The sequence below is a fragment of the Python bivittatus genome, unplaced genomic scaffold (assembly GCF_059951505.1).
Source record: "Python bivittatus isolate LINGU-HERP-01145 unplaced genomic scaffold, Pbiv_v1 ctg000850_np1212, whole genome shotgun sequence".
Lineage (NCBI taxonomy): Eukaryota > Metazoa > Chordata > Lepidosauria > Squamata > Pythonidae > Python > Python bivittatus.
Genome location: NW_028277112.1, coordinates 47,514,591 through 47,538,244, shown reverse-complemented (window position 1 = coordinate 47,538,244; position 23,654 = coordinate 47,514,591). Strand labels below are relative to the sequence as shown.

The window sequence follows — 23,654 nt, the reverse complement described above, 5'->3', positions numbered from 1 at the left end:
GTGTTCTCTTTTCAAATGCTTTGCACGGCTCTGTTTGTGATACCTCATGGTGGTTGCTCCATTATGAATAGGTGGTTTCATCATTTTGATCCTAATTGCTGCAACATATATTGTTGATGTGATAAACTAAAATATGTGAGGCACCTTAAGTTTCTTCCTTAAAAAGACATCACATATACAGACACACGTGCTCACATACACAATCAATAATCCATTTCTCATGTTTTAAATACAGAGAAGGGCTTTTTATCACACAGTATTATTAACTAACCAGCGCAAAAATGTTTGTCTCAGAATAACATGTTTTGGTTTAGTTACTTCTAAAACACTTCAGTATTTTACCTTTCTTGCACAATTTCCTGCTTCCCTCCCCCAAGCAATTATTTATTTAAATCTATTATTTTCCAAAGACAATAAAGCTAATTTAAAATGATTTACTTTACCTTTAGAAGAAACACAGGACTCTCACTAGGTTTAGCTGCAATGATTGACAAGGATATGTGTCTGAAAACAAGACTTCATTAATTGTGAACTTCTATTCATAATTAACATGCAAAATAATGCCTTCAATTCTATTTTTAAAGGTTGTTTAATGATGGGATATTATGAATTAAAGTAAAGTTCTGTCAATGTAGTCTTCCATACAAATCCTACTCTCCTGTTGGCTGTCTGTCCAATAATCAGTAACTTCTGTACTATTTATTTCCCTTTTTCATTTGGAGAGTATTGTTTTACATGTTTCTTTCTTTCTTGAAATTATATTATACAAGTTCTGTAGTGGTTGGTTTGCACCTAGATGTACAAGGCAGTACTAGAGTCTGAAACTTATAGTCCAAGCTATGCCCTTCTCCACTTTCCTGCTGTAGTACATTAATTTTTTTAACAGAAGGCAACTGGTGAGGCTGAGAAAAAAATGGTTACTAAGCTTCCTCTTCAAAATGTCAGTGTGCTGCTATTTAAATTGGAAGAAGCAAACCCTGTGAACTCTTTTTGGGCTCACAGCAGGAGCAAATTCATTGATTTTTGAGGGCTTTTTATCTTCAAGGTGGGAATTTGGATGTGTTGTGCCTATCAAGAGCCACAACAACCCCTTAGTACTTTAATCTCAGCCTGTGTTCTTAGTGATCGCACACTCACAATCATGAAAGAATCATTAAATGAAAAGCAAATAGTTAAATCTTTTCAAGTGGTTTCTTATAAAATGGGCTTAAAGAAAATGAGAAAGCTATTTATTTGCAATACAAATAATACATTCCATTTATTTAGTATGAGGTGATGGGGGGGCGGTTTGTCCCTTTGTGTAAGTCTTGGCTACATGGACAAGTTCCTGCAGTTTTCCTGCAACATGTTTCAGAAGTAGTTTGACATTGCCTTCTTCCTAGGGCTGGAAGAAAGTGTGACTGACCCAAGGTCACCCATCTGGTTTCTATGCTTATGGCAGAACTAGAATCCAAATTTCCCCACTCCTATGCAGCATCTTAACCACTAGACCAAACTGGCTCTTAGGAGGGAATATATCTCAGTGAGGCAATTCTATTAACTTTAGAGGAGCTCTGAGAGGTAGATTAGGTGGAGAGAGATAGACAGACAGACAGACAGACAGACAGACAGAGACTTGACTGAGGCAGCCTGCAAGCTTCATAGATGAGTAGAGAATTAAATATGTATACCCCATGCTTCTGAAATCCTGCACTCTACTTGTTGATTTAATTTTAAAAAAACAATGGAAATTAGTTTGGAGAAATTGTTTTATTTATGTCTTTTATAACTTTTTATCACTTAAACAACTTTCCAGTAATGAATGGCTAAGCAGTCTTTGTAATAGTGATGGAATTTTTTCTTAGTAATTTGCTTCATGTTTCTACTTTTTCTGAGGGACTTGTAGATCTTCTCAAGTGGTCTTTGGCAAACCTCAGAATAATCCTGTTGTACGTTGCCTAGAGTTGCTATTGTGAAATGGGTGGCTATCTAAATAAATTCAGTCAATCAGTCCTAAGTATGAAACAGCCTTCAATTAATTTGTAGTGAGAACTGGTGATCACAGAAGCTTCTGTTTAAGACAGGAAGTGCAATAAGCCAAAAGGAACTGAAAACTACAATGTTCAAGATTCCAGGAATCACTATTCAAAGACTTGCTGTAAAAATAGAACTTGTACTGCTGAAAGTCCTCTCCATAGACATCTTTCTCTTCTCTCTCTCCTTAAAAATGAGGAAGGTCTGCAGTCAAATTAAGCTTATCACAAACTGGATAAAAACTTAGCAGGGAATTTGGCTCATCAAAATCAGCATTATTGAGAGGAAACCCTTTGGAAAAAAATGGTACAATTATTATAAATAATTGCAGGATAGCCCAGTTAAATACTACTTCTTGGCACCTTCTTATCTAGTCAGTTAGGATTGGGAAAGATCTGAAGATCAGACTATGTCAGGATGATATGTCTATCTTTTCCTCCATACGTTAATAGAGATACTATTAAGAGTGGGTACTGAAACTGAACTGCAAGGTTTTGCTAGCATTCATTGGACTATGCCCTCTGTCTCTGTTTCAGTCACTTATCCAATGTTATATATATCTAGTATAATCTTTCCACATACACTTTTATGCTTCTTAAATACTTCTACTCAAACCCAGCTCTTCCTTTAATGCTGTCCAGTCTATATAACAATGTGATATTAAATGTGTTTTCAAGAATTTTTCAACTTTTTACATCAAGTGAATTTATACTGATTATATGTAAGATTCATAGGATCAGGTGTGGAGGAGAGGAAAATTATACTGTCTTTGTGAAATGGAGTTAGATGTATATTCAGAAGAGTAGCTGTTGCTAATAGTGGAATTGCTGATGTAGGTACGTGTTTGTTAGGATTCTCATTTGTATGTGTGTATGACTTTATCATGTAAATATGAGGTGTATAATTTTTATATGGTGACCCCATAAGAGGTATGGTGATAACATCTTTGTGTCTTAGGATTTTGCTTGATGGTTATTAAAGAAAACCTGTAACTGCTGATCTAAAGGAATACATACCCTTCTCTGTTTTCTAATGCAGTGCATTTTAGTCACTAACCAGGAACTGTTATGCTAAAGGAGCATAAGCAATTATCTAGAATTATGATGTGTAATGTTGGGGTTAATGTACCTGTTGTGTTGTGTGCCATTGCAGATATGTCTTCTCCTACAATGAAGAAACCTGAAAAGCCTTTGTTTAGCACTACATCTCCCCAGGATTCTTCGCCAAGACTGACTTTCCAGCACCATCATCCAGGAATCCCAGGAGTTGCACACAGTGGTGAGGAAACAAAAGTGATAGAAAATGTCTCAATGTTTATCTAATGCCTTTTAAAATGCAAAAATGCAGGCAAGTTCTGTAAACATAATGTTAATTCAGCACTTACCACAAAATTACATAGGATATCCTACAAGCTTGAGGCTTGCTTCAGCTGGAATATATTTCTTTAGCTAATGTAAACCATCTCACATTTTGGAGGGACATTCATTCTACCACATCCAGAGGAGGTTTATTTAGGTCATGAGATGCATAATCTCAAACAGGACAATCTTTCAATTATGTATTGATATGGAAATAGATATATCACTATTACATGTGTATTCAGATCAGTATATTATACATTATCAGTACATTATTGTTATCTCCATTTTAAGAGAAACTTAAATTCCTGTGATATCCACAGAGTTTACATGCAGGGTTTGAATAACAGCCTTATGTATTGCTATTTATTAAAAGTGTTTGTATATATTTGTCATTGCAAACTATTTGTGAATAATCAGAAAATGGTATTCATAATAAAAAACATATTGAGCCAATTTGGTGTAGTGGTTAAGGCATCAGGCTAGAAACTGGGAGACCATGAGTTCTAATCCCGCCTTAGGCACAAAGTCAACTGAGTGATGTTGGGCCGGTCACCCTCTCTCGGTCCTAGGAAGGAGGCAATGGCAAACCATTTCTGAAAATGCTGCCAAGAAAACTGCAGGGACCTATCCAGGAGTCAATACTGACTGGAAGATGCACCCCCCCCCCCAAATAAAAGCAAGCCCCTGAAAAGGCAGATTGTTAAAGGAATTAATAACTGGGGAAGGGCAACATAAAAAGATTGGCTTTTAAAAAGCTGTTTGGTGTAGAGTCTGGTGTATTGTGGAAAGGAGGACAGGTGTCTCTGGTAAGGCTGCAAGCTTTGGCACACTAAAAGCTGAATCTTCCCTGAAGCTCTTAAATTCCTGTGAAACTGATATAATTGACATACCATATTTTTCCATCTATAAGACGATACTTTTTTCTAAAATTGTTACACTAAAAATTGAAGAGTGTCTTATGCAAGGAAGTAAGCCGAGGAGAGAACCACGCGGTTGCAAAACTGCCCATACTTTGTCTCTGCAAACAGGCTTCCTCCTATTGCTAGCTCCAATCACGAGTGAAATAGCTTGTCTCTGCAAACAGGCTTCCTCCAATCACGAGCCTCCAATCACGAGTGAAACTGCCCATACTGTCTCTGCAAACAGACTTCCTCCAATCACGAGCCTTATGTAACTGATGTCAGCTGATGCTGAACAAACCAATTGGAGGAAGTCTGTTTGCAGAGACAAGCTATCGGCAGTTTCACTCGTGATTGAATATAATCACTTATGCAAAAGAGCATGGAAATAGAGCTGCAGAGAGACGGTTTGGACCTCCTCCCACCGAGTGTATCAGGTAAACGTTACCTAATTACTAAATAAAAATGTGTTCTGCAGTATCTTTAAACTATTGATTTCTTTATTTTGGGTTGGAAAAGTGGGGGTCGTCTTGTACATGGGGGCGTCTTATTGATGGAAAAATACGGTAGTTCTATACAGTCCCGTTTGGGGCTTTCCGTAGTTATTCCAATACTTTGAATCTGACTCAGTCTTTTAAACAGGTGTGATAAGTGCACAGGAAGTGCACTTCTGGATAGAAGAAAGAACTGTTTTTGAGATTAGAAGTGTGCACAAAGTAAACAAGAATATGCTTTGAGCTCACAACAAAACAACTCCACTTGGCATTTTTATTGGAATAACTCAAGCAGAATTTTGCATTTGGCAGCTATCTAAAATTCCCTGATAGTTTGCATTATGTTTTTATCATAGTGATTATAAAGCCTGTAGTTAGTCTACAACTAAGCTGCCACTGTAACCCAACTTTTTAAATTTTTTATTTAATATTGAATGCCAGATCAGCAAGGCAGCATCATTAGTATGTATGTATGTATTTGGTACATTTGTATAGCTGCCCATCTCACATATAGGACTCTGAGTGGCTTAAATTAAAAACACAAAAACAATACAACAAAATAAAAAACATAACAACAAAAATCATTAAAAAATAATGAAAACCATTAAAAACCATTAAAAACATAATCTGTGGGAAAGTGCACTCAATTTCATTAGTAATACAGCCACTTTGTAGGCTCGATACCCACATTACGGGATCTCCAGGCCAGATGGCAAAGCCATGTTTTCAGGCCCTTCCAGAAAGCCAGCTAAGTCAGGGCCAATCTATCTTCAGGAGAATGATGTACCAAAGGGCGGGTGCCACAGTAGAAAAGGCTCTCCTCCTGGATCCTGTCAGATGACATTCCTTTGTGGATGGGACCCTCAACATGTCCTTCCTGCTGGGCCTGATATGATTGGGGAGAGACAGCCCTTCAAATAACCCAGCCCCATGCCATGTAGGGCTAATAAGGGTAATCCCAATTCCAGAACAGCATAGGCTCCCTGTTACATCCATTAGAAGCCTGTTGTGCTCAGGAGTTACAGTTCTAACCATTTGAGATTACTGAAGATATTCTCATAGGGTTCTCTGTTCCTCTTCTAATAACTGGATATAGAAAAGATCATTTGTTTCAGTGGAATTACTATGTGGCTATAGTGCAAAGAATGAATTGGAGGGGAGCACTTGAATTGCATCTGGAAGCTACACCTGGTTCAAAATGTGGCCGCATGGACAATCTTGGGTGCTGCAAGGATGGCACATATAACACCTTTACTGCGGGAGCTGCATTGGGTGCCAGTTTGCTTCCGGGTCCAATTCAAGGTGTTGGTTATCACTTTAAAGCCCTACATGGCATGGGTCCAGGTTACCTAAGGGACCGTCTCACCCCCATTACATCAGCCTGTCCTACTTGGTCAGGCAGCGAGGACATGTTGTGGACTCCGTCAGCCAGAGAATGTCAGCTGGCAGAGCCCTGGAGGAGAACCTTCTCTGCCGTCGCCCCAGAGGTACGGTGGGCCCTACCTTCCTGGCTTTCCAGAAAGGACTAAAGACCTGGCTCTGCCAGCTTGCGTGGGGTGCTAAGACTCTAATCAATCCTGGGGGTGGCTGGCACCCTGATGACGCTCCCTGAGCTACTTGCCAATTCCATCAATTCTTAGAATTTATTGATTATTTATTTAAGACTGTTTTTATATTGTATTTTAATTGATTCTATCTTCTCTGTAAACCTCCCAGAGACACTTTTTAACGAGATGGGCGGTGACAAGATAGAATGAATGAATGAATGAATGAATGAATGAATGAATGAATGAATGAATGAATGAATCTCCTACAGGTCACATTATAAGTGGAATCTATTCTACTTCCTTCCCCCTCTTCCACATTGCCTCTCTTATTCAGTTTGTTTTGGAGCTGTTCATGCTGCTGGATCAAGGTATTGATAGAATTGATCTTGTAACCTCATAAAATAAACCAGGAATTTTATAATGATAATGCTTTATTCTTTTTTACTTACCCTGAAAAAGTAGTCTCAAGTATGATGGTCTCAAACTGTTTGGCTCCATAAGTATGGTGTAGATGTCCTATTATCTAGTATTTGTTACTCCTCTACTGGAAATCCTTGGCCTTTATGTAGACATTGTTATTTGGAAAAATGTGAAAAGCATTTCACCTGAGATTTCATTTTGCCAGTTAATTTTAATCATTTTTAAAATGTATGGGGACATATATTTTAAATAAAAGAATGTAATGTCATTGAGTACGTTAATATAGTCTGCTTACTTCAAGAAAACAGAGTTTTTTGCCTCTGTGTGTATGTGGAAAAGGAATACCTTAATTGGCAGCTTAAGCATTCTTTAATGAAAGGCTTTTTTAAATCTTCAACTTTCAGCTCTGTTATTAAGGTATCATTTTGAAGATAGTTAGATAATAGGAAGGCCCTTCTGGGAACTAAAGTGACATCGTTATAGCCCTTATATTGAGGGGCTGTTCCAATACTGAATTTTCTCCCATAGTCCTTTCTATGAGAGGACTGGATTTTCATCGGCCAGCCAATTGGAATTGTCCTAGCCTCATGTTGTTGTTGCAATTTGCTTATTCAAATCAATAGCAGACCCCAGATATAATTTAGTCCCCACTTTTGATTTTCATTTCATTCTCTTCTGAACATTCCAATAAGAATTTGTCCTTTCATTTTCAGTTGTGTGGTGGTATGCGCAGCTGAACTGTTGTTAAACAACTTAAGGCCTGGGGGCATCTGAACTTTTTGGTCTTTTGATTGAGCCAAAGTCTTTTGGCCAATGTAGCCCATAATTTCCATCGTGAAAGAGGATATCCTTCAGCACAATAGTTTAGGCATTGGATTGGACCTGGAGAAACATGGTTCTAGTCCCCCCTTGACCCACTCGCTGAGGATTCTAGACCAGTCACTCACTCTGTTGCCCCAACTTTCCTCATGGATTTATTGTTGTGGGGATAAAATTTAGGAAAGACTTTCATATAGGTTACCTTCAGCTCTGAAAGAAAAAGTGGGTTATGAAAGCAAGTTAGCCAAGCAAAAAAGTAGATGAAACTTGAATATAAATACTCATTTTAAAATACATTCTGCATTGGCCTCAATTTCATTTGAGATGACCCTTACAAGGAGAACTTGTACTTAGAGTATGTTACTTTCAGGCCCTGATCAGAGTCATCCCTGGCCTAAGGAATGATAGAGACAAAATGGCTTGTACAATATTTATAAAGCTGAAAGTCGTCTAGATACCATTCAAATCATACCAGAGAGGTATATTAGTAACTAAGGAATAATTTGTATGAGATATGCTTGTATAGCTATAACTAAGTATTTATTTTCCCCATATGATAATACCAATATCATAACATTTGTTCATTTTTTTCTCCCCGTCTCTTGTTTATGTTTTTTATCACACAACAAACCTTATTCACTATATAAATGATATGTGTTAGTGATTGAATTACAATATAACTTCTGTCTCTGAGGTGATAACTCTGCAATAATAATACAATCTGTACATTCCTTTGATTGCTGAAGACATTACTATGTTTTTAGATTTAACATACAGTCTCATGGTAGAGAAATGCAAGGAGAAAAAAAATCTATATAGGATATGATACTCTTTTTGTTCAGAGAGATACTGCTATTGGGTGAGAGATTTTCCCAGGCCCCTAAGTTGAACATTCATTAGCATTTCCACAATGGGTTGCTAATTATTCATGGTGTTATTGCTTAGTAATTATTCCCCACCCACCCCCCTCCCACACATTAGCTAGAGTATAGCAGAAAGCATTTTTGGATCATTTGCTGATTCTTAGAACTCTTGTCTTTGTCTCTTATCCCCAATAAAAGGTGTTCTGTAGTTTTAATTGACTTGCCTTAGTTTTAGATCATACTTGATAACTGAAATACATTTTCTGAAATGCAGTCTTTTCTGAATGCAGAAGTATGCACAATAAACTAAAATGGCTTCACTTGTTCTTAGGGAAAAACAACTGTCTTTATCTCATGGGAAGTTTGGGGTATGGAGGACTAGTGGTTAAAAATCTTGTAGGTTAAACATGGGAGGATGGAAAGAAAATAAATTATTTCATATTGTTTGATTTAGATTTTCTCTACTGTCTTATGTGCTGAATTTTATTGTAAGAAAAGATCCTAAATAACTTGTATTTTTCTTTCTCTCTAGTCATCTCAACTAGAACTCCACCTCCACCCTCACCATTGCCATTTCCACCACAAGCTATTCTCCCTCCTGCCCCATCTAGCTATTTCTCTCACCCAACTATCCGATATCCTCCTCACCTGAATCCTCAGGATACTTTGAAGAATTATTCTTATGACCCGTCCAGTCCACAAACCAGCCAGGTACTGTAACAGCCAGTAATGTGTGAATGTCTTGGGATAAATAGGAAAGCTGTTTCCTGTAACATATTTCAGATTGGATGCTTGTATTTCTTTTGCCTATATTGACTCTTGTAATATAATACGTTTTTTGAAACTTCAGCATTTTACTCATTGTGACCAAATGAAAGGTAGATGGCTATTTATGGCCATACTCAAGCCACTACAAGCATCGACTGATATTGTAATGATATATACATGAGAATAATCCTTTTTGCATGCATAACTCTTTTCTGGAAATTCTAAAGAATATATGGGTGAAATCAGAATAAGCTAGGATTTATTTTTCTGATCTGGGAATCAGTTTACTTTCCTCAATATTTGCTTTCTGTATCTGATGAAGGCAGCTGGTTGCACATATATACCTTTTTCTACTTTCTTTTCTAAAGTCTGTTAGCTCTTTCTTTGTATTTAGCATATAGCCATTTATGGCAGTTACTGTGTGTGAAATAAGTCTGAAGTGCTTGATTCAGGGAGAAGTAAAGAATGTGCTAATGTAAACACACACAAAAAGAGCATGCAAGCCTATTTATAGGTTTGCTATTTACATAAAGCCTCTTGAATTGCATACTGCTTTTCAGTATTCTGAGTATATTTGGCAAATCTTTGAAGTGGTGGGGAAAGGTAGCAGTGAACTGTATAAAAAAATAGAAGATGAAGTTGTTGGTTTTGACAAGAACAGTTGCACATGGATATATGTTAGTTTAGACCTGTTTTTAGCATGGTAATGGATACAGTTTTTTAAAACAGAAATGATTTATAAAAGACTTGGTTACAACTGCCTTTTTATAATATCGTCCACATGTTGCACATATGAACTGTGTAATATATGAAGTATGAGTCTAATGTATACTTCATTACCGAGTTTGGTTTCTGGTTTTTTTGTGTCTTACATAGGACCTCCTGCCAAAATTCCCTGTATGTGTTTGTAATATTTCTGTTGAAGTTCAAGAAGATTTTGACTGATACTGACAGTACAGCATTTAGTTTCTAAGCTACTTCTCAACTTTGCAATTCCAAAATTGGAGTACAAACATGGCAAAACAATACTGTCTGTAAAGTACAACAGTAGAGTAACTAAAACTTACAAGAGATAATATAAACAACCATTTAAAAATCAATAGTACAAAGTTTCCGTTCTCTTACTAGAATCAGGTATGCAGACTGAGTCAGGCATTGTCTGTTCTTCAGAAAGGAGATCCAGAAAATTGGAGCTACTGAAAAAGCATGAATAGATAGCTATCACACTTCCTTCTATAGTGAACCAGTGTCCCTTTATCTTAAGTTTTGTTATTCATATAAGAAGAAGCAGTCCATCAAACATTTTGAACCAAGATTATTTAGGGCTTTAAAATTTAAGACTAGCATTTTTAAATTTGGCTTGGAAACCATGCAAAACTCATTAGAATTCTCACAAAATTGATGTATGTTCTTTATGCACATATATGGTCAGCAATATTCTGATTTAAACTATCATATAGAGCTCCACATTCAGCATGATTTAGTAGTCCAGTTTAGAAGTTGCCAAAGCATGTAATACTATAGCAAGTTCCTTATCTGATTATGCTGTGGAAATGTTCTCATGTGATTCTAGAGAAATGTATCCAGAACAACTTAATAGTTGTTATTTTTGACTTTCAATAGAAAGGTGATTTTTTTTCTAAGATAGATGATTTACCATTTCCTACACCCTTGACTTCCCAAAATATGTGTATGCGTTACTTATATAGAGTTGGAATTTAGCCAGTACATCCGATTTGAATATTTATACCAGAATGTAATCTTAAAGCTTGGTCTGATGAGAATTAGAAACTAATATTATCTCAGTAATGATGAATAATTCTGAAAAAATATATTATAAATATGGAACAATGTGGAAGATAAGATGGAACCCTAAAGCAGAAATATCATGGTTTGAGAATAGTCTCCCAGCACCACCTTCTGGAACATGCATATGATAAAAGAACAGAGTATCCTATTGACAGTGATTCAGATATTCTGGCAGTTGAGTACTATTTGCTTCTCCAGAATGTTTTAATCAAGCATACATTTTTACATTGAATTGAAAAAAAAAGTCACATTCTAAGCCCAAAGTCTCTCGGGCTATGATGGAATATTTTCAAATAAGTAAGAATTGCATTACAACTTTTATCACATAGAGATTTATGTTCATTATCAGTACTAAATGTCAAATTTAGTACATCATCAGTACTAAATTCCAAGATACTAAATGTATCTTGGAATCTAAGATACAAAATGCTGTCAAAATCTTAATTAAAACTCTGTTACTGTTATGGCTGCTGCTAAGACACAGATGGGTTCATGGTTCATAGGAATTTATTTTAATTAGTATAAAATTTCAGTGAATAATAAAGTATAATTAGGATATCAATTAGAAGTCCTTAATGTGAATTCATTGTGGAAAATCTATTATTTTTATTGTTGGATTTTAGTCTAAAGCGAGGTCTTAACTAGACATTATGTGAAAATGCAAATTAAAATCTGTCTTCTACTATTGTACATTTATTTAGGGACTGCTATATACATTTTAGATTATAATTTTTAAATTTAGTCACATTAGCAAATTTATAACATTCATTAAGAGTTTTTTAAAAATTCAGTTTGGTAATAGCTTTTTACCTTTTGCTGTCCTGCTGACTGCACCTTCAGTATTGGGAAACATAATTAGTAAAGGATAATTCCCAAATACTACTGTGATTTGAGAATAAGTTTCTCCTATTAAAGTATGTGGTCATAATTTTGTTGACATTTCATTTAATTTATAGAACAGCAGACTCTGGACTTCTTAAACTAAAGTATGAAGTTTAAGTCCTTCTTTGCAGTTTCTGTGATTCACACATCTGCTCCATGTATCTTCATGTGAAAGTTTCTAGAGTTCAGATTTTGCAGGAATCTTCTCCAATTTAGGATGCACACCCAAAGGATGCTGTTCCCTTTTTGATCATCCAGTGAGAGAACCTAAGAATTTTGGTGCTTTGTTTTTGCTGGCCTTTGTTTTCTTCTATTATTGTTTGTATTGGTTCTTTAACTTTGGCATTTTTCTTTTTGCTCTAGCACAGTGAATATTTTGCAAATATATTATGTTTACCTGGCACTCTTGTACTAAATCACTTGATTTTTCAGGTGTTGCATAGAAAGCACTTTTGAAACTGTAGTAATAATCTGTTGGATAGTGGGAAGAAAAATAAGCTCTCTTGAATTAATGCCAAGTCTTGATTGCTAAAAACAAGGTATTTTTATTTATTAAATAAAATGCCCCCTACTGACCACCAGCTGCACCCATCTAAGTGTTTGGAGAAGATACTGAAATCTTCTGCAGTCCCTTCTGTTTACTCAAAAAATGATTGTACTTTGGCCGGTAATTTTCATATGAAGGAAATCTGTAGTTGCCTAGAGGCCTATAGTGAGCTCCAATACTGTGAAAATAGTTGTCTGTTCCTTTAAATTTTCATAAAATAGGACTTAGGGTGAATTACATAAATATACACAACAACACTTCGTTGTATCATAGCATTAGTTTGGAATTACATTCTGCAAGATTGATATCAGAATGTAAATTCATTGGTATACAGTAACGCCAAGATTTTAACCAGTAGACTGTAGTACAGAAATTTCCTTTTTCAAAAGAATAGAGCAAGTACAGTGAATTGTTCTGTACAATTGCAGTTTGAGCCAAACCAATATGTATTCCATTTAAACACAAGTGATTATCATAATTTCTAAAACTTCATCTGTACAAATGTCATGTCAGATTCCATTATGCTTTTCTCATCTCACAATGCATTCAGTTACTTTTGTTTTCAACTAACTGTTTTGATGATACTCTTATTTCTCATAATGTAAAACATTCATAGCATGGTAGCTTTACCTAAATTAAACTCCCCCAACCATTGTTTGATGATAAACTTGTTTAGAGTAAGATTACCAGTCGAAGTGCATTATGCTTCGTATAGCAGTTTTATAAGTAATTTCTTTTCTTCGGTTTGATTTGTAAGATTGTCATAGTATTCTATGAGCAGAATTAATTTAAATATACAGAACTAGCAGGGATTTAGCTGTAGTTTTGCAGTGTAACGTTAACTGGATTTAATTACATGTGACCAACTATACAGGAAACCAAGGCGGCTTCCGCTAAACTAGGGAATCATTTGGCTTTAGGATGAATATTAGCTTTGTATGGATGTATGAAATCTATGTGAGTTGGTATTAATGAGTTATTGTATTGATGCTTTACAAAGATTATTGGCTCAGTCTTAATTACTGTCCTATAAGGCAAGTTAGTATTATCCTTATGTTACAGAGGATAGTAGAGCCCAGACTGCAGAAACTAAGAGTTTGTGAATTGATATGGTGAGATTTATAGTAGGGGTTTCCTGTCATTCTGCTCCATCATTTCTCCTCCCCCCCCCCACCTGCCCCGGCATTATTTAACCTTTTGTAGTTTATAATGCTAACACAATTCTGGTAACTGTGATCTGACAAAGCAGTTATGACAGCAGTTCATCTTTGTATCCCTTTGTTATGCAAAGAACATTATGCGGTGTGTATTATTTTATGGTGCTGAAACACTTTTTAATGTTTTGTAGCAAATATTGTTAGGGTTTAGGACAAGCAGTTGTTGTAGATATATTGAAATGTCATGCTAGAGAGAATAAATTTGATCTTTAGAGAGAATTTGTTCCTTGAACAGATATTGGTTAGAATGCGAAACTTTTTGTAAAAGCTATACACATTTTTTATTGACACTAAAATTATAACAGGAACAAAACATCTATAATAGTAATACGAAGTAAAAGTCAGTGCCTGGTTTTGACTGGGAATATTTCTACCTCTCAGATAAAAAACTGGTGGGAATTTGAATTGTGGAAACTATTTGCAGTTTTAGAAATTTAACAAGAATGCATTGTAATACATAAGTGAAGTAATTTAATTTTCCTTTATTCAGCATAAAATTATTCCATGAGGGTTATTATTTGCATTTTTTCATCCACAAGATTTGTATATGTTCCAGTTTGTAGAAAAAAGATGTTAGCTTAAGTTTACTTTTGGTGAAATAGTGAACTTGTTTCTTCAATTATCAAAAGTCATTTAAAATACAATTCTCAACATTTATCATTCTGCCATTATTACAAGTTCATTTTGAGGATTATAAATTGTTAAAACAGTAACATATTTGGAATTATTTTGAAATATATTGCATAAGTGGTTCAATGAATAAAATTTTCAGATTGATTAATGCTCAGATAAGCTACCATGCCAAAAAACTTTCAGGAAATTTGCTTCTTTTGCAAGCAGCCAAACCTGCCCCATTCATAATGGTGAATAAACTTTATTTCCATCATTATTGGTTTCTTGAATTAAAGTTCTTTAGTTTTGCTGGGTTTTCGTTCAAACCCTGAGTAAGCATTAATCATCATTAGTTGATCTCAGTTATCGATAAACTGTGTTTTAAAATGTTTATTCCATTGCTAATTTTCCTTGAAGAAAATTAAAAGGATAGATTGTTCTGGAACAAAAGTCCGCTTTTTGAATTAGTGAAACTAATTTTACTTAAAGCATTTCTTCCAGCCTAAAAGCCTCCCAAAAACTTTCATAACAAGAAAAATAGACTCTGTCCTCAGGTTTATAATCAAACAAACAAACAAACAAAAAGCCCAACAGCAAAAGAAAAGGGAAGGTGGTATAGTCTGACAGGTAAGATCGTAAAATGACAGGTGGCCATATTAGATTGTATCTTGTAGATGTGTATATTCCTTTCTCTTGTCACCCACAGATCTGGCATTTCTTCTCAGGTTTTAAGATTTGTCATCATCAGAGATATATAGGTTTCCCACTAGGGATTTTACCTTATCTCCTTGGTTCTGCCATCTGCTCTGTTCCATACCACTTAGGTAATTCATGTGGAAGTCTTCCTTTCAGTTGCAACTCATAACTGCAAGAGGAATTAAGGAAATAGGATATTTGTTATCCAAGGAAGAATTGTATATTATGGTTCTTCATCCTGACCTTTGTTTCATATTCAAAATAAACTTGTTTTCCAGAACTCTCAGTATAGAGTCACTGGTCTGAGATGGGTGGCTATATAAATTGAATGAATAAATAAATAAAAGTATTCTAACCTACTTTTTTCCTATTCCTTCTTATCCCAAAGAAATGGAATGGCAGAGCCTTAATAATTGCAGATCTATTATGGTCTACATCAAAAGGACATAGAGCATTGATAGCCTCTTTCTTGTAAGCAATGGTGCAGAATAAAGAAGACATCCCAGAATTAGTCATTGATTGTGAAAAGCATGCTGAGAAATCCAGATAGCTCATGCTTGCCATATACAGTAAATTTCCCAACCTAGGTAGCCATTATTTCTTTACAGTTCTTTATGGCCAATTAGGCTAACTCACCATCCTTTGTTCCATATTACAAAATTGAACAGTATGCTTGATAGGTTCCTTTAATTTATGGTGTGCAGTAGATTCGATATAAAATATTTTCCCAATAGTTTGCTTTTAGATCCTCTTCTCCTGTCCATTATATTCCTCTGCTGAATGAGAATGGGAAGTTAGATTTTGTGTAAGTTATCCTTCTGGATAGAAATTGAAACCACAAGTTCCTCTTAAATAAGTTGATATAGTTGTTAGTGTTACCTATGTGTGATTGAATGGAACAGCTGTTTTCATGGTTAGCCAGAGGCTAGCTAAGCAAATATTTATTAGAATCTTCTTACATGTTTTCTCCCTTTGTGTACTCCATTTTTTTTTCTTGGCTTGTTTTGTGGTTGAATGATTAGTTATCTGAACATATGGTTGCTCCCAGTTGTTTTTACAGCTGAAGTCAGATTCTGCAAGGGCATTTTTCTGTTGGTCCTTCTTGGGGAAGGAGAGTGAAGGAGTGTCACATTCTTGTTTAATTTTTTCCTGCTCTTAAATAACAAAAGGGAAACTCCTGGTAAATTTGCAGGAGATTACAGTAGTTGCATAAAAATTAAAGCACACAATGTTAAATAAAGAATAATATATTAGCAATGTTGGAAATTCAAAAGCACTGCCATACCTTAATTTTAGTGATGGTAGTATAATTACCATAATACTCATTCCTGCATTAACAAGTAGGTGTTTGAAAGTGGTAATTGTGAAATTTGTGGCCAAAACAAATGAAAGAAAAAGGCACAGTTCCCAAATCAATGGTATGTTCAAAAAGTGGTTCATTCATTTAGAGGGTTAATTTTTTTGATGTGCAGGAAAAAGCTGTAGTCCAGAAGAGTGATAACTTTTTGTGCATTATGGATATTTGGGACAGGAAAAGTGATATGTTGTTGTAGATAGTGCTAGCACCTGGCTGGATCTATTTAATTAATTATAACATGTTTTTTGACAACAGAATGGCTTCAGGAAGTTAATGATACTAGTAATATTACCCATGCATTTCCTGAAACATAATTATTCTTAAAACAGAAACACATTTTGTAGGGAACTTGCTTACTTTTCTTGTGTTAGCAAAACTTAGAAAACATAATAGGAAACACACAGAATAACCAAAAGTGCTAAATATACAAAAATTATATTGCAGTGACCAATTTTTATAAAAGTAAATTTTAAATTTTAAAAATGTAGACAACAGCTCTGTAGAGCAGGGAAAAGAAACAGGCTGGATCCAGCTGAAAAACTACAAATATGGTTCTCTTTTAAATAATGAAATGCTGCTTGACCTGAATTAGAACTGCAACATCAGTGACTATGTTTATATACTCCCACATATAGGATGGTTAGTTTTTGATTGACCAAATAACTAGAGGATTCTGGGATGGAATACTAGCTGTTTAAAAGAAAACAAACAAAGAAAGAAAGAACAAAGAAAACAAATAAAAATATACTAAAGCCGCTATCCTAGTATATGATAAAAACTAAAATATTCTGTATATCTGTCCCCCAGATCGAATATTGTTGGTGCATGTACTCTCATTAAATTTCTAAGTTTGGTTGACACCAATAATCCATGGCCTGTTCCACAATTTGAACCTAGATGTGTGCTGACTGATTGCAATTCTTCATCTTTTATTTCTGAATATGTAGTCAGTTGGATTCTAATATTATGTCCCTGATGATGTCCATGAATAGGGTCTTCATTTATGGTGATTGAAATAGAGTTGACAACAAACACCAAAACTCAATCTCTCTTTTGCGTCATTACATTTACCATTTCTGTAATTCCAGGTTTCCCCACTTCTCCAATTTTTGCATTCCAGTCACCCATTAGTAGTACTATGCCCTTAATGTTGTACTGAGCATCTCTTTCTAATTGGCCATAGAATTCCTTAGTATCTTCCATCATTGGTATGATGCATGAATTTATGCATTTATGCATGATGGGTGTATAAACCTATATAACACTGGATATCCACTAATTGTAGTAGATATGTCATTGTCATTTACAAAGTTATAGCCAAACACATCCCTAGCAGTGCCTTTTTTGAGTATATAAATGTGAGAAATAAATAAATAAACAAATAAATAAAATGGAACCATGTTCTATAATAAAGATGGAACTTCTTGGTGCTGTATTCAAACCCTTATGTATTATCTTTGAGAAATCTTGGAGAATTTGTGAAATGATAGACGACCAGAGGAAGCAAATATTGCTGCACCTCTGAAAAGTGGAAACAGGAAGATCTAGCAAACTATAGATGAGTCAACCAGACATCAATGCCTGGGAAAATTTTAGAACAGATATCAAAGCGACTGATCTGTAAGCACCTTGGAAAAAATGTGGCAATTAGCAGAAGTCAGTATTGCTTTGTTAAGAACAAATCTTGTCAGACTTATCTTACCATATTTTTGACTAGGTAACTTCCCTAATAGATTATGAGAATGCTGTATGCATAATATATATTGACGTGAACAAATCATTTGACAAAGTATCCTATGATATGCTTATTAACAAGCTAGTTAAGTGTGGGCTAGATGTTATTACAATTAAGATACATAGCTGGTCCAGATGTTGTACTCAAAGAGTGTTCATCGTGTTTCCTCACCAATCTGGTAGGTGCAGTATCGAGGAGGTCTTCTAGTCCTTTCTCTCCCTCCCTCCCTCCCTCCCTCCCTCCCTCTCTCTCTCTCTTTTTTTTTTTTTACTAATGAGCCAGATGAAGGTGGAAGGAGTGCTTATTAAATCTGCTGATGACACAATATTGAGTGGAATAGCTGATACTCTAGAAAACAGAAATTAAATTAAATAGACCAATAGGTTAGAAAATTTGGTTAAGAGTAGTAGAAGTGGAAAGTTCTTCACTTAGGAAGCAAAACTCCAATGCGCAGGTAGAGATTGGGGACTACTTGGCTGATATGCAGTAGCAGTTGACTGCAAACTCAGAGTGAGTTAAAATGATGTGGTTGCACAAAAAAAAAAAAAAACATTAGTCTGCATCAGGAGAAATATATTTTCAAGTAATGGGAAGTAACTATTTCATTATATTTTGCTTTGGTAAGACTTTAAATTCTGTGTCTATTTCTGGAAGCACTTTTAAGAGAGATTCAGGGGAAAAAATGGAACAGCTTTAGTAAAGGGCAGTGAGAATGATTGGAGGTAGAAACAAGTCCTCTGAATAGATATTGAAGGAGCTGGATGTCAGGAAAGATGACTCTGGAGAGATATGATGCCACTTTTCCTAGAAGGATGTCACATAGAAGAAAATAAAGAAACTTGTTCCAGTAAATCTTGAAATTGATTTACAGGAAGTTGCAGGAAGATAGATACTGACTGACTGTTAGAAGAATTTTCCTAACTCAGACTCATTGGCCTAAATGGCTCCTTTAGACCTTGTGATTCTGTTTCCATTCAATCATTGCCATTCCATTCCTTCATATGATCTGATCACCTGAATTGTACTGTAATCACACTTGTAATCATCTGTTTTAAAATAGCCCATTCCAGTCAACTTGAATTTACTTATTTCTGAAATATCCAATTTAGTATGCTCAGTATATTTTTATTAGGCATTAGAAGATAATTTCTGAAAACATGAGCATTACAGAAACATGCAGAATATATTTGTTAAATATAGTAGGGATATGCAAATCCTTCAAGAGATACTTGACAAGACACAGGAATATGCCTAGAGTACCTTGGGATCAAAGTGATCAATATATAATATAACAATTTTATTAATTAAGTACATCTATTTAAATAATTAAACCAGCCATATCTTTTAAAATAGCTGATTTGTGACACCAAGTGACTGTATGCACATCCATGTAGAGACTGATAGAAGTAGCTTGTAAAGCAGTCTCACAAGCCTGGAAAAAGACATGGCAGTGTTAATAAAATGTTAATCAAGTTTACTTTTTAACTAAGCTTTTGCAATATTTCAAGTTCAGTGTTCTATTTTTTGTTAATTATACAGTATAATAAAACTGGCTGCCTCTTCCATTGACCAATCTTACTTTTGCTTATTGTGGAATTACATGAAAACAACATAGTGCAGGTCTGCTGTGGAACTTCAGGCATTTGTCACCTATAATCCACATTCACAAAGGGATGAAGCAGGGCTGCATTCTGATGCCTCTTCTTTTTAAATTTTATATTAAATCACAGGCTTAAGCCCTGACAAAATCCAGATTTCAACCCTTCCATGTTAAACAATATTTCTGTTCCATTCCACACATGCTGAAGCTATCCTCTGTTTAACACAAGTAGGCCTTGTACAGGTAGTCCTCGCTTAATGACCATTTGTTTAACGACTGTTCAGAGTTACAACGCTGCTGAAAAAAGTGACTTAAAACTAGTCCTCACACTTAAGACCATCACAGCATCTCCATGATCACGTGATCGTAATTCGTGTGCTTGGCAACCATCCCGCTGTCACATGATTGCCATTTGTGACCTTCCCAACCAGCTTCCAACAAGCAAAATCAATGAGGAAACCAGCAGGAGGTCACAAGTCATGGTCACATGTCTCACTTAACGACCACGGGTGATTCACTTAATGACTGCAACCATGACTACTGTCCCTAAGTGGGCAGTCACGTGATATTTTGCTTAACGACCACTTTGCTTAGTGACAGAGTCACTGGTCCCAATTGTAGTTGTTAAGCGAGGACTACCTGTATTATATTTTCTAAAAAGCTTGGTTCTCATGACCATTCCTGGAGAATTAATGGCTCTAGCATGGACCAAATTAAGGTCTTCAGATACCTGGGTATACGTATCCAAGCAATGGCTACCTGGACCCATCAATAATGGGAAGTCATAACTAGGGCCCCAAAATTTGCAAATGCAGTTTTGCATTCTGCCAATCACCATGGTAATAATCACTTCCCTGATGGGGCTTTGCCACCTGAAATACTGGTTCAAATTGTTTTGGGTAATGCTTTAGTCTCCCTACCACGAGGCAGTATTAGAACTTCAGGGAACAGTGGCACCTTCACACATTTACAGTGCAATGGGCTATTAGGCCATTACTCAACTATGCTTGGCCCTGAGAAAGTCTGGCCCACCTGAAACAAAAGGTTCTTGTTAGTAATATTTAGAATGATCTGAGTAAAACTAATGAATGCAGCAGACCTGTTGGGAGGCCATTCACCTATGCTAAGTATTTAGCAGAAATTCTTTGCTTATCTCATAGAACATTTATTGTGACCTACTTTCATGTTTTGCCATCCTCATTGTGAGAAAATAGATTTAACAACATTCTTGCATGAGAGAGACTCCACCCTTGGTGCGGCAGTCTTTAACATGTTTTTGTGTGCTCTTTTACACAGTGTGACAAGCTCATCTAGTAACATCTTTCCTAATCCCCATTGCCCCTTCACACTACCACTACTCTTAGCTAAGTTGTCTCTCTGGATATTTCCAGAAGGGTTGCCAAATTTATTTCAGTTGCTATTGCTACTAGACGCTCAGTTGTTTAGCCCTTTTGAGAGCCTTGGTGCTTCATTTAAACAGTCTTGGTATTTATGACCAGTTTTATTTAACTGTCAATAAAATAAAGTAAAAACATTTCTAAAACTTTATGGGTATATTTCTGTTGAAAATCCAAAGAAAATGCTGCGATGGTCATAAGTATGAGGACCGGTCGTAAGTTACTTTTTTCAGTGCCATCATAACTTCAAACTGTTGTTGAATTAATGGTCGTAAGTTGAGGACTACCTGTGATGCTCTGTTCATTAACTAAACTAGTCTATTAAATAGGTTGCTCATTTTTATCAGTACTTTTCAGCACTTTTTGTTGTAGATTGTTTCCAATGCTATTATGCAGCTATGTCACATTTCTGGTGTATTCCATAGACAATCTAAGTAAAACAAATATATTTAAACTTTGAACATTAATATGACATCTGATATACTTGTTATGTTTTATAGAGTCTCTGCTGCCACCCTCTATCAGCCTGTTTCTGCTGCTGATTCTAAATAAATAAGCAAATAATGCACTAGGTTCTCTCAACTATGGCAGAAATTTACGCCCCAAGGATCTTAGGTGTTTGATCCTTTTTCATGATGTAAATACTTTTAACTATCTTAAAATGAAACATGTGCTTTGTAGTATAGATATATTCTATATCTACACATAATATACTACATTTATTAGTTAATGAATTGCAGTAAGTATAGATTGCAATCCTATATTATTGAAACAAAAGAAGTTAACACTACTTTAAGCTAATTTGCAACATTAGCATGATATCCAGTAGGTGGATATTTATATATGTATCTGCATGCACATGCAGAAGTACAGGATGCATCTGATCTCTAAAAACTTAAGCTGAAAGATAAAGGAATTAAAAACAGAATAAAACAAAACTAAGAATGTATAGAGCAAGCAAGTATAGTCAGACAAAGAGTATACACCAAAAAACAAATGGGACTTAATTGCTATTAACATTCACCACTAATATCACTTCATTTTATTGCTTTATTAGTTATATATTTACTTAGATTATTCTGTTTTACTTCCTGGATCCTATATGATGTAAGGTTATAGGTAAATATGTACAATGTTGAAAGAGTACAGTGAATGTTATTGTAAATTTTATGGCTGCAGATATTTTGGAATGGTTGAAATCCTAGAATTAACCAAAATAAACATTTAACTAATATATTTCATGATATATCATGTTTGTATTCAGCACTCAGCAACATCTATACTGAAACTCCCAGAACACTGGAAAGTAATTTTTCATTTGTTCAAATATGACTGCTAGAATGTAGTACTTCAAAATGGCTGAATCATACATCTGCAGTACAATTTGTGTCCCTTATTAATAAATAATCTCTCTGAAGCTCAATTGGCGATAGCACATATGTGCTTAAGTTTTTTTATAATTCCTTCTATTGCATGGATCATATTGTTGCTTATATCTGCTTCCTGTGTCATGTCCAGACAATGGTATATGTTTTTAGAAGTGTTGCATCCGTATTTTGGTTTCCTGAATAAAAATGGATTTGCCAAGGCATTCATTAATGAACAATCTAGATTTTTAGGCATCCTTTTAAAGTAAATAGTTGAAACAATAAAAATAAAATGGTTGATTCTACCATACACCAATGCTCCCTAGTAATCAAATTAATTTTACTACAATTAATTTAGTGCACTTGACTATTATTTAATTATATGGTTAACTTACAGTGTTGTTATTCCTCCTGCTGAACTAATAGACAGTTTCCAATGTTTACGTAGGAACATCTGCATTTGTAATAGGCAGTATTTGTGCAATAATTAAATTCTCAGACTGTATATTTTAATATCAAATTCACAGTTGTAGAGGGTTTCTGGTAGGTATCCTGGACCACTTATTAGGAATCCTCTTTAATTCCTTGTTCCCATTGAACAACGGTCATGTGAAAAAGTAAGTATACCCCATTGATTTTTTTTTACTTTTTCAACATATTTCTGCATACAGATATTTGATCTCCATTTCAACAATACTGATAGATAAAGGGGATATGACATAACAAATATCATGCACCATTTACGATTTGTAGTCCATTGTGTAATTTAAATAAACATAAAAGCAAATTTTACATGTGGAAAAAGTAAGCATACCCATATATAAATATCTACCTAAAATTAGAATCAGATGCACCAGATCAGATGCATATGATTAGAACATTATTAGAGAGGATTTGGGAGAAACCTGCCTTACTTAAACCTAAAATACTTAGTTTGATTTGTTCCTTGTTGTTGAAGTGTGTGATATCACCATGCCTAGATTGAAAGAGCTCTCTGAGGCCTTCAGAAAGAAGGTTAGAGATGCCTATGAGTCTAGGCAGGAATTTTAAATGATCACCAAACAATTGAACATCAATCATTCCACTGGTGTCAGCCTTCCCAGGTAGACCAGACAGGAACCACAACCAGATGAGCTAATTCTGTCTTATTGTAAGGCTACATTAACAGAATCTTGCAAGTCTAAAAGTACAAAATCTCCCAGTCTCTTCTACAGCCTGATAAGTTAGGGAGGTTCCTTTCTGAGTTTCTTT

At 35.2% G+C, this 23,654-nt stretch overlaps 1 protein-coding gene across 8 annotated transcripts in view; it reads left to right on the top strand.

The window, feature by feature from the left end:
• The window catches only part of NFIB (nuclear factor I B), a 346,323-nt gene that overhangs the window by 286,505 nt on the left and 36,164 nt on the right, over positions 1-23,654 (top strand). For all 8 annotated transcript variants that reach the window (XM_088130118.1, XM_088130117.1, XM_088130122.1 and 5 more), the window contains exons 7-8: positions 3,166-3,291; positions 8,949-9,127. In XM_088130118.1, the coding sequence (XP_087986244.1) occupies positions 3,166-3,291; positions 8,949-9,127 (305 nt within the window). The remainder of the gene's footprint in view (positions 1-3,165; positions 3,292-8,948; positions 9,128-23,654) is intronic.